The sequence below is a fragment of the Protopterus annectens genome, chromosome 3.part0 (genome assembly GCF_019279795.1).
Source record: "Protopterus annectens isolate FY-2018-M chromosome 3.part0, PAN1.0, whole genome shotgun sequence".
Taxonomy (NCBI): Eukaryota; Metazoa; Chordata; order Ceratodontiformes; family Protopteridae; genus Protopterus; species Protopterus annectens.
This window is the reverse complement of record NC_056731.1, coordinates 162756323-162769154: the sequence shown is the minus strand read 5'-3', so window position 1 is coordinate 162769154 and position 12832 is coordinate 162756323. Positions and strand designations below refer to the sequence as shown.

Below are 12832 nucleotides of genomic sequence, written 5' to 3'. Positions count from 1 at the left end.
CTGTGCCCCCCACACCCCTTACTTAAATATACCAACTCCGAGATCACACCACAGTGGAGGAAATAGCAAAGCCGCGGAAATGGCCCACCAAATTTTTTCCCTGAGAAAAAATTTGGTGTTCCGCGGCTTCGCTATTTTGAGATTTCAAACTTTCCAGTTCGAAGTTTCGGCGTTTGGACAATTCTGCATTCGAACTAATAATATAGACCCGAGGGTGGTGGTGATGAAATATTTGGATATTCTGATAAAGTCCAGAATAAATCCAAACAGCAATGTGAGAAAGTGGTGGTGATGTCAGACAGAATATTGGAATATGAAGGGAGAGGATTTAAATCAAGGAATGAGGAGGTCAGAATGCTGCTATGCAAGGCACAACTGGAGTACTGTGCCCAGTTCTGGAGGCCATTTAACAAAACAAAATGAACTGGTGGAGATGGCACAGAGAAATGCAACAAAGACTATAAGGTGGCTGTAGGAAATGTGTTATGAAGAAAGAGTGAGAAGTTTTGAGTTGTAATCTTAGGATGGGAGGAGAGGACAGTAGTATTATGTTCATAATGAGATGAGGCAACATTTCTTCTCTACAATGGTAATGGGCAGTTGGAATACACTTGTGGAAGAAGTGGTGGACATGGGTTAGTGGATGAGTTTTAGAGGCTTTGGGACCATGGGTTTGGGGGAGATAGAGAAGGTGATGGGAGGAACACCTGTAAAGGGCTAACTGCAATAAAGAGGCACATATGTCAGGATGGAGTGTGTGGAGAAGAGTGTCAGGAGTGATTTGTGACAGACAAGTAACAGTAAGAGTGAAAGGGAAGGTTTACAAGAGGGTAGTAAGACCAGCTATGTTATATGGGTTGGAGACAGTGGCACTGACAAAAAGGCAGGAGTTAGAGCTGGATGTGGCAGAGTTAAAGATCTTAAGATTTGCACTGGGTGTGACGAGGGTGGACAGGATTAGGAATAAGTATATTGGAGGGTCATCCCAGGTTGGAAGGTTTGGAGACAAAGCCAGAGAGGCAAGATTACATTGGTTTGGACATGTGCTGAAGAGGGATGCTGAGTATATTGGGAAAAAGATGCTAAGGATGAAGCTACCAGGTAACAGGAAAAGAGGAAGGCCTAAGATAAGGTTTATGGATGTGGTGAGAGAGGACATGCAGGTGGTTGGTGTGACAGAGCAAGATGCAGAGGACAGGAAGAAATGGAAACAGATGATCCGCTGTGGCAACCCCTTACGGGAACAGCCGAAAGAAGATGATGATATGTCAGGTCTGTGATCTTCTGTTTCATATGCCTGCATTTCTATTTAAAAGCAGCATAAACAATGGTTGCATCTTACATACATTTTAATTCTTAATTAGCCAGCAATGGAATTCTTCTTTTATAACAACCTGGTTTGGAAAACAAAGTGATGGAATTAGACTGCAGATTAGATAACCCAGTTTATGGGTACTTACAAGTACTACAGTTGCAGTTTAAACACCAGTTTGCTGTGTGTGTACATGTGTGTGTGTGTGTGTGTGCGTGTGTGTGTGTGTGTGTGTGTGTGTGTGTGTGTGTGTGTGTGTGTGTGTGTGTGTGTGTGTGTATGTATCTGTACTGGTTGAGTTACAGAATTAAAATACTTTACCATCTCAGATAAAGCTGAGTAAAACAATAAATTATATTTTGTTTCCATCCATCCAAGCTGCATCTTCAGCTGTAGTATTAAGAGATGTCCATGTCTATTTGCTTTTTCTTTATTTTTGTTTGCATATTACTGGTCTTTGAATTAAAAAAATGCGATTAACATTGCAGAGATGCTATGTTTTAGTATATTTCTTAAAGAAAGCAGGGAGCAAATATAAAACATTTTTTATGAGTGGTGAGTAAGTAATAAATAAAATATTGGTTAAAATATGCTTATTAGTTTGTTCTGTAGGCAGAGGAATGAGTAATCTGGGATTTCCAAGTGGTCTGTATCGTCCATAGTAAGGCATGTTTCTGTAACTAGCAAACTGTGTTTATAAGTGCTTCATTCATAGGTTTAAAAGTGTTAAGCATTTGTTTTATTTAACTTAAAACAACTATCAGGGAGACTGCATGCACAAGTTATCCCATTCATTATTAAAAAATGGTTTATTTAATTAATAAGACACTTAAAAATCTGAAGTATTTTACAGTTCAATATTATAAACAAAAGAAAACAAGTTGACAAATTATGATGACTATTCTAAAACTAAGACCTAACAAAAACATAAATGTATTAATGTGGTGACTTCCTGGGCAGAGATGTATGCGACTACAAAGATGGCACTTGGGGATAGGACTACTAGCTCTACTAAAGTGAAGTTTTGCTGCTATTGTCAAACTAATGTGAAAATGTGGCAGCAGTTATTTTAATATTTTATCATTGTGCACTGTGCTTTAGTGAGTCTGAGGTCAGAACTGTGGTTCACTGCTCCAGGGTTCATCATTATCCTCCAGTCCCATCTGTATGGTTTGCAATTGCTCCTCATGTTTGCATGGGGTTTTGTCCAGCCTTCTTTCCTTTCCTCAGTAGATGCAGGCTGCCAAAGTACTCTAAATGGTTACTTTTTATGCTACATATACTCTTGCCCTTGTGACTTGAGTCATGGCTGAAATGGATCTGAGACAAGCTAGTTCAGTTACTTGGTTATCAGATGAATAAAAAATCTGCCTGTGACATCACAGCCTTTTGCCAGTGTCAGTACAATTACATAATTAATATGCAAGCTTAGTGGAGGGAGCCACATATTTTCAAATGATTTTCATGTAAAACTTGGGTAAATTATTAAGTATCAACTCATATTAAAAAAGAACAGTCGTGGTTTTGGAAAGTATTGTTCCAGAAGCAGATAATAACAGAAAAAATAAAAAGATTGTGCTAGACAGTCAAGAGGAGAAGGTTAACACCTGCACTACACCTCAAGCAACTCATAGCCCTTTAAAACCCACACCATCAACTCGCACACATAGCAACACTAAACCCACATATGCGGAGGCCCTTAACATTAACCTGCCCAAGCAACAAGGACCTCCGAAGCTGAAACGCAGACAAACACAAGTCACAACCAAAGTGACACATAGCTCACAACACCAGTGTGCCACCCAACAACAGCCCCTAAGGCAAGTCAATGTACCTAACACTTTAGTCATAGGTGACTCTATAGTCAGGTACACTGATGTCCCACTCACCAGGCTGAACAAGGAGAAAATTACAGTCAGCTGCCTGTCGGGTGCCAGGATCCGCCACATAACGCATGCACTCAAGTCATTCCACAACAAGTACAAATACGACTCTGTCATTGTCCATGCTGGAGTGAATGACTTGAGACGTACCTCCCTGGACTACATGAAAAGAGACATGGAAGAGCTTTTGGATCATGTGGCCCAGGCAGGTATGACCCTAGCCCTGAGTAGCATCCTGCCTTCGACCAGAATGATACCACAGTATAAGGACACAATGATTGACTTCAACAATTGGCTAAGCTTCTGGTGTCATTCAAAGGGGATCCAGTATCTGTCTGCCTGGGAAGACATGATCGACAAGCCATGATGCTTTGCCAGAGATGGTCTGCACCTGTCACCCCTGGGATTCAGGTTACTGGCTAAAGCTCTTGCCACCTCTGTAGTGCCTTTTTAGGCAAGGTTCAAAGGATAAAACCACCACTGTAACAGATACAAGCATGCAAAATCTGAAGGTAATGCTATTCAATGCTAGAAGTCTAAACCTCAAAATGCACTCTCTCGAAGCACTCCTAAAATGGAGAACATCAATATCTGTGCAGTAACTGAGACCTGGTTCAAGACTCCAGAGAGCACCCCTGCAATACCAGGCTACAACTCTTACCACACTTTTTGGCCACAAAACCAAGACTGAAACACTAAAGGTGGAGGATTGTCCATATTCACCAAAGATATTCACACCTCCAGGCTAGTTGCCCAACACAATGCGTCTGAAATTCTTCAGGTGCAACTAGCACTAGGTAAGACTGCAATCCAAATTGTAGCTTGCTAGAGATCCCCCACCATGCCCCAAGATTCTCACTACACCTTTCTAAACATATTGGAAAATATTAAGATACAACCAAACACCCTAATACTGGGTGATTTCAACTACCCTGCCATTAACTGGGAAAATTACTCGGGTACCAAGTCCTTTTCCCAACGGTTCTTGGAATTCATAAATTCCAATGTCCTGGATCAACTAATCCATTGTCCCACCAGGGGCTCCAATATCCTAGACCTGGTCATTACCAACATGGGAGATAGATGCTCCACACCAGTGATCACCCCCTCATTGGTCAGGTCTGACCATAAGCAAATCACCCTTGACATCCACATCACACCCCCACCCTCCAGTAAGGAAACCTCCTTAAAAAACTTCTTCAAAGCCAACTTCATGCTACTGAAGTCAGAAGTGACAAACTTCACGACACCCATGCAGATGGGATCTGAAAGTTCGACTGCAGAATTCTACACTAAGGCACTGTACGAGCACATCCACTCATGCATGAATCGTGCCATCCCAAATAGAACCAAGATGCTGTTCTCCAAAAAAAGGAAGCCAATCTGGTGGCCCCTGCTATAAACAAATTATACAACAGAAGGAAGAAACTGTTGCAGAAAAGAGGAAAATCCCAGGATGCAAAAAACTCCCTCACCAGCCTCAGTAAGAAGCTGAGATCCTTCATAAAATCCTGAAAAGCTAGTTACGAAAATAAAATTGCCAAAGATTCCAAAGACAACCACAAGGCATTCTATAGTTATGTCAAGAATCTAAATGGCAATGCTCAGATCTGCTCTGAGCTACAACAGAATGGCATTAAATATACTGATCCCAAGGATATTGCCAATATCCTGGCAGGTCAATTTAGTGCCAACTTCACCCCCCTCTCACCCCCAAAAGGGCCCATCTCAATACCAAAAGATTGCCAAATTCCTTTAATCACAGCCACACAGGTAGAAACCGCACTCACCAAAGCTAAGAATACAGCATCCATGGTACCAGATGACATACCAGGCTGTGTACTACATGAACTACAAAATGAACTGGCACCTCACCTAAGTGTCATGTTTAATCATAGTCTCATCTCAGGCTTTGTGCCCACTGAGTGGTGCACAGCTAAAGTTATCCCACTCCGCAAGGGGGGATCTGCCTTGGATCCTGAGAACTACCGTCCCATCCGTCTGACAAGCCTGATCTGCAAGGGCATGGAACGCATTATCATGGAACTTATAAACAAAGACATTGGCAACCTTTAAACACTGAAACACTGGACCCCACCCAGTTTGGGTTTGTGAAGGGCCGATCTTGTCTCCTGAATCTGATCGACTTCTTCAAATCAGTCTAGAGAGCTGTGGACGAGGGTAAGGCGGTCCACACAGCCTATCTGGACCTCGCCAAGGCCTTCAACACCATCCCCCACTCTGGAATCATACATAAACTTACTAAGCTGGGCATAAATCCCTACATCACTCAATGGGTTGCCAACTGGCTTACTGACAGAACCCAGACTGTAAAAGTAGCCGACTCCAAATCCAGCTCCAGACAAGTGACACATGGAGTACCTCAGGGTTCAGTCCTGGGACCACTCTTGTTTGGCATCTACTTCTCTGAAGTACAGGCCAACACTAAGGGACTCTGGCTAACAAAGTTCACAAATGACTGCAAACTGGGAGCCATTATTGAATACCCAAATGATGTGGATATTCTACAAAAGGGCCTTACAGAAACAGATGCCTGATGCCAGAGCCATGGGCTCAAGCTTAATGGCAAGAAATGTATAGTTATCCCCTTTGGAAAAAACATGTACCCATGAATTAACACATAGGTGGTAGTACACTAAACATCGAAAGTGTGATGAGAGACTTAGGGACACAAGTGGACAGTGGTCTCACTTTCGATAACCACATCGCCACAACAGTCAGGAAATCCTTCTATGTGGCACACCTTATCACTAAGGGCTTTTCATTCAGAAAAAAGGAGGTCATTGTCCCACTGTACACATCTCTCATTAGACCCTTTATAGAGTATAATGCCCTGTTTGGAATGTACCTCACAAGACATCTGCAACAGCTGGAAAGGCCACAGAAATACCTCATTAAAAGAATCACAGGCCTAAAGCAGATGCCATATGCTGACCGTCTAAAAAAACTCCAGCTATACTCTGTGGCATATCGTCTACTCAGAGGTGATCTCTGCTTAACATACAAGGTCATGTCAAACCCTGAGCTGTTGTACATGCTCCACTTAAAGAAATCCCAATCCCTCAAAGCCACACGCTCCAGGGATCTAAACTTTGTCATCACAATGAACAAAACATGCTGGAGGGATAGGTTCCTGACCCAGAGACTCCCCATACTCTGGAATAGACTGACCATACATGTCAAGCAGAGCGCCTCCTTGGCCCTCTTCAAAAGGAACCTTGACGACTTGATGGGAGATAGGAAAATCACCCCGGGGATCATGTCAGTCGCCCTGCTACACAGAGGTCCAGAGAAGTAAATATTGTCGGAAGAAATATCCAGGGAATTGTTATGGCTAGGCTTGTATAGGCCCTAGGGCCAATAGCCTAGTATCAACCTATGAACCTATGAACCTATTAAGATAAAAAGATCTTGAATTGTTGAATTGTTTAAAGTTTCTCTAGTTTATCAGTTTAGTAACTTTTGATAGCTGTTTATTAATTTTATAATTTCAGTTTTGCATTTTGTTTAAAAGTGAAAATCTGTTTGGCTACACTAATAATAACTAAGGGGACAAATAGACAAAAAAGAGCACCCTTTTCCAGTAGAATATCTGCCCTGCTCAGTCTTAAAACAAGTAAAGAATACAAGATAGTTGAGGAGTGTGCAAAATAGATGATATTTTATTTCCCATATTCTGAACATGAGCTGTAAAACTAAGCACAGGGTAAAGTATAAACCCCAGATATTTGTAACTTTTTATGTTTTCTAGTAACCTCACCTGTCTGGACCAATGACAGTAACATCTCCTACATGCACAGATTTATTTGTACTCACATTATATCTAAGTCCTACCTGTTCAACACCATGACAGAGCTGAGTGAGTATGTTAGCGGGAAGTGCCTTATCAGAGAAGGGGAGTTCCCTGTATATACCTAATAATGCCGTCTATGCACAGAAGCATGCTATTGTTGTACAGACATGATGCAAATGCATTAACACATGAAGCAAATAGTGGGGCTCCAATAACAGATCATAGAGGGTCTCTGGTCTTGATCTAGTAAAGTTACAGAAAGAAAATCTGGTTTTGTAAATAATTTGAAAGCCATGTAATGTATTTTTGCTCAAATCAGGAATTTCAAACTTATTAACTAATAAATGACAGTTCATGGACTTGAATGCTTAAGAGAGATTGATGAACCGTCCCAGAAAGCTTCCCTGATTTCATGGATTGTAGCAATTTATCAATGAGAATAAACTGGTGATAAGTGTTTCATGACTATTTCCAGGCCTACGCTGGTGGTCTGAAAACAGGCTATATGTCTTTATATGTATCTGTACTTGCATATCAGCATCTTTCTCTAGAATTTTGGTTAAGGATGAAAGAAGAGTATTAGGCCACTATGAGTCAGGTTGCAAGTCAGTACCTTGCTTGATAATAGTTATTTAGGCATGATGCTGGCAATTTTTCAAAGTTTAAGAAACACTTTTAAAGCAAATGAAATGTATTTTATGCATAAGATGAACTACAGTAACGAGAATGTGGCAACTCATTCAGTTTTCGAATTCAAAACATGCAAAGCATTTCTGCTTCAAACTTGATTCAGTGAAACCAAATTTGCTCTTTCCCTACTTTTTTTACCAGAGTTGGGGTATATAGATAGACAGATATAGGTGTGTGTGTGTGTAGATATATTTGAGAATATCAAAATATCAACAGTCGGAATGTAGACACTCAAAATACAGACAGTTCATAATGTCAACAAATCAAAATACTAGCAGCCTGTAATTTCAACAGATCACAATAAAGAACTCAAAATACTAACGCGAAACACTCAAATCTCAATGCAAATAAATCACAAAAACAAGTAAACTTAACTAAAACAAAACCAAAAAAAATTATAACAAACAGCAATATCATAGGATAGTGTTTGTATTAATAGTGTTAGTCTAACAAAAAGGGTTTTTCTAAAGTAGATGCAGGTTGGGGCTAGAGTTAACAGTCAGCACATATTAGTAAGGTGGGCAGGACAGCTTAAAAAAAACCCTTTCTGTTACACTACTGCTAAACACAACAAGCTCAAACACTGAAGCATACACCAACAAATATGCACCACACTGAAGCTATCACCTTACATAACCCTTACTCTAACCCTAACACTTGCACAAACATGCTTACCTGTATCTGCATTCTGATACTGCAGTTCACACCATCTGCATACTGAACTGTTAGTAGTTTGAATTGTGACTATATATATGTACACACACACACACACACACACACACACACACACACACACACACACACACACACACACACACACACACACACACACACACACACACGAATTGGACACACAATATAGCACAAGTATAAATAATTAGAATCTTTCTCATGTTTGCATGGCTGTATTTAGCAATGTCAGAATGCAATAAGTCAATCTCATGACCATCTGTGACATGCTGTTGTTGATTTTTTTCTAACATCTAGACTCCTGAAATGAAGAAGGTCATTCGGAACTACAACAACATGGCATCAGTTCTTGTGGAATTTGAGTTACTTTATCACAGAGGATGGTGCAAATGTGCTGACATTGCCAGAAGTGGACTACTGGCTTCACTTTTGGTTAGGCATCCAGAAACTAAGGTAAAACAATTTTTATTGTTTTTCTTTGGTAACCATTTGAAATTCTTAGACTCATTCATGTGAGTCCTGGAAGAGTGAGACTGAATGACCAAAAATTCAGACGCACATATACTACGTCTGAGATTGCTGTTTCCCAGTATATTCCTTTTTATCCACATATGGTAATCTCAGAGTTGGTACAGTATAAGATTGGGGAGTGTGGGGGTAATGCTCCCACATCAAGGGGTGCAGGAAGGCCTGCCCTCCTGCAAGGTAAAACTTTAAAGGAGAAAATGATGTTTGACATTCGCTGTTCTTCAGTGTTTTTGGTCTTTTTTAAATGACTTTATGGCCCACTAAGGAAGTCCTGACATTTTAAAAAAGGGCTGTTTCTCTAATTATACTGTTCTGGAAGAAACTGAATGGAGTGACATTTCAGCAGAGATATGACCAATCTAATGCCAAACTGAAATATTACCAGGGCAATATCAGAATTCAGAGTATACAGCTAAAAGTAACAGTAGGGGAGTTTCTTTTCTCGGGTAAGTACTGAGAATTCTCTACTGTTATTCACCCCAAAATTAATTAAAACAGGTACTTGTTAATGCCATTTGAATTGCTGAACTGGTATGAATGCAATGCAATAGACTGTGAAACTCTGTGAAAGTTATCAGCTACTTATGTCCTAGTTTATTGAGATTTTGATAACATTTGATCATATCACTTTTTGGGAAGACCACCAGCAGTTTAAGCAGATTTATTAAGATAATGTTTTTTCAGGTTTTATGTAACTGACCCACATTTATTCAGCACTATAATCAAGGTCATGGTGTAATGAACACTGAAGTGCTGTATTTTTCTCTGTTGCAGTGCCTTTATAGTGACCATACCAGAACAGTTAAATATAAAATGCCTAACATATTAGCCATGAGCTCAGTTACTCCAGATCACTGGCTATGCAATAAACATTGCACCCTACACATGTCCACTTTATGTGTAACATCTTTAATGGTGCATGAATTAAAAAACAGCTCCTAGAAAACAAAGCTAGCATATCACTTAACATACTGCAGTAAAGACAGATAAGGTAGACATTACCCCTGATAATGCATGTAAGTTTTTTTAATTCATCTTCTAAGGAGGATGAAAAGTAAATGTATATATTATTACGTTTAGCTGAACAGCATAAATTGTTATAAATCATGGACAGAGTGATGGTCTCTGGTAAGTTTATTTTTCACTCACGCATTGCAGACATATTATATACCCTCTTGACAGATCTATATCACTTTGTCGAATGAACAGTTCATCGAATACCTTTTTGTCGAACTTTATTCAGTGAATCTTAATCCATCGAATGCTCATTTTAGTGAACTTTTTCCCAGGGAAAGAAACTAGTTGGCCAACCTAGTGAACATCATAAAAAACACAAAATGTAAAACTCCAGCTAAATATACCAACTCCAAGATCGTACTACAGTGGGGAAAAGGGCAAACTCCTAATGATGGCCAACTAGTTTTTCTCCCTGGGAAATAATTTGCTAAAACAAGCACTCAATGGATTAAGATTCGCTCAATAAAGTTTGACAAAGAGGTATTCAATAAATAATTTGTTCGGCAAACTGATAGGGACCCCTTCTCGACACCTATTTTACAAGCAACTCATGAAACTGACATAGCTGATAGCCAGGATGAATTTTATTTGTATTTCATTGGTAAAGCTGCTGTCAGTATGATGCTGTATTATGTATGGAAAAGTAGACGGCATGCCTGCTGAGATTTAAAACACCAGGATAACACTGAGACTTCATAATAGCTGCTCTCATAATGGGGTAGAACACCAGGTATTAGGCAGGGAGGACATCTGGTTACTGTTGCACATTTCACTACTGGCTGGTAGTTGCTACATTTTACTGTAACCTTCATCTGAATATGATGGAATGTATTATCCTAAAAGAGTACAGCTCAGTGTACTGGCAAGTAGCTCAACAGATTACATTAATGAGCTATAAAACAGCTACATCTAATTTCCCAGAGTTTTATTCCCATAGTCTCCACTTGTGTACGTGATGACTAGGCAAGTCAGTTAATCAGCCAGTGCTCGTGATAAGCTCTGGAAACAGGTGCTTCTACCCAGTCAGTTGCAACCTGATTAATAAAGAAATAAGTATTTCTTCTTAATCAATGCATGCTCTGTAGTGTTACAGAATATGACAGAGAACATCAACTCTCAAGGCAATTTAATAGAGAACACCTTGTGTGTGTGTGTGTGTGTGTATATATATATATATATATATATATATATATATATATATATATATATAAATATTGAAGAAAATATATGAAACCCAGTCCACGTAACGTATGTAGAAAAACCCAAAACTGGAAGGAGCACAGCCACTTAGGTCAGTATAGACTTCCACAATGCAAGGAATTCACCAGTTCACTATTTCAAATGCATAAAACAGATTTATTGATAAAAATGTGAGTGCTTTCGCGGACAGCACATCCGCTTCTTCAGACATATTCAAACCAATGCTTACAACTCTATTTAAATATCATGTTTAACTAATTAAATCAAACAATTGATTAAACAATTAGCATTCACTTTTCCAAACAACAATTACTAAATTGAACAGCAAACTCTCAAACTGCATTTGTCAATAAAACAACTATTTTAAAATAAGTATAACCACTTAAAAATGAATATTCATATAACAAAATACAATACTTATAAATACATATAATCTAATTAAACTATGCATAAAAATTAATAACTATCTCAATGTCCTAGCTCTAAGATGAGGCTTGAGAGAAACATTATCGTTAAGACCTCTACCTCTTTTGACTTTGTCAATGTTGTTACTAAATGGAAGAATTACTGATTCTTTCCTGAATCCATGGCTAGAAGGTACTGCATCATACTGATCCTTCTGTCAGAATAATATGGTTTCGCTTTAGTGTCCCTCAACTTATTTACTTGGGAGTATACTTTCATAACTTCCTGTTGGCTATACCCCCTCCCCATAAGTCCTAGCTTAAGATTATGAAATTCATCATTCAAAAGTGATTCCTCACATGACAACCTCGATAACCTCATGGCATGTCCTTTAATGATGTTGTTGAACACCATGGGGTTGTGCATACTAGATCTATGTAAGTATTCTGGTTTATAACATGGTTTACGATAGACCTTTGTCTTAAGGCAGTTGATCTCCCGATAGACAGTTACATCTAAGTAACTAATGCCATGTTGTTGTAGTTCCGAATGACCTTTTTCATTTCAGGAGTCATGTCACTAAAGCGAAACCATATTATTCTGACAGAAGGAATCAGTATGATGCAGTACCTTCTAGCCATAGATTCAGGAAAGAATCAGCAATTCTTCCATTTAGTAACAACATTGACAAAGTCAAAAGAGCCATTATATCTAACTGGAATATACTTATGGTTGATGACAAAGTTAGAGATATAGTAGGGAATATTCCTACTTTTACATATAAAAACATGAAAACCCTTAAACAACAACTTTGTTATAATGATTTGAGAATTACTGCTGATTCTGTAGTTTTTGGAGGTTTTGGGGGAAATAAGATGTGTGGTAAGTGTTTACAATGTGGTTCCATAGATGAGTCACGTTTCTTTAAACATCCAGACATGGGCCATCTATGGGAGCTATGTAATGACAGTACTTGTAATTCTAAAAATGTAGTTTACATGGCACATTGCCTAGTCTGTTTCAGTTTCTATGTTGGCAAAACCAACAGGACTCTTAGAGAGCGTATAAGGGACCATGCATATTGTTTTGCCAGGAAACAGGACTATAGTGTGCTGGCTAGACACACTTTACAGAGAGGTGATGAACATGTGTTTCAGTTTCAAGTGCTACATGTCCAAAAGGAGAATATTCGGTTGGGTGATATAGTTAATTTAACTGAACAGGCAGAGGTTAAATGGATACTTAGGCTTGCTGCACACAGAGGTAGAGGTCTTAACGATAATGTTTCTCTCA

General features: G+C 39.2%; 1 protein-coding gene across 1 annotated transcript in view; it reads left to right on the top strand.

Moving 5' to 3' along the window:
- The window catches only part of LOC122796791 (dynein axonemal heavy chain 5-like), a 2204633-nt gene that overhangs the window by 493638 nt on the left and 1698163 nt on the right, over positions 1 to 12832 (top strand). The window contains exon 17 of the mRNA XM_044065521.1: positions 8687 to 8842. Within this exon, the coding sequence (XP_043921456.1) occupies positions 8687 to 8842 (156 nt within the window). The remainder of the gene's footprint in view (positions 1 to 8686; positions 8843 to 12832) is intronic.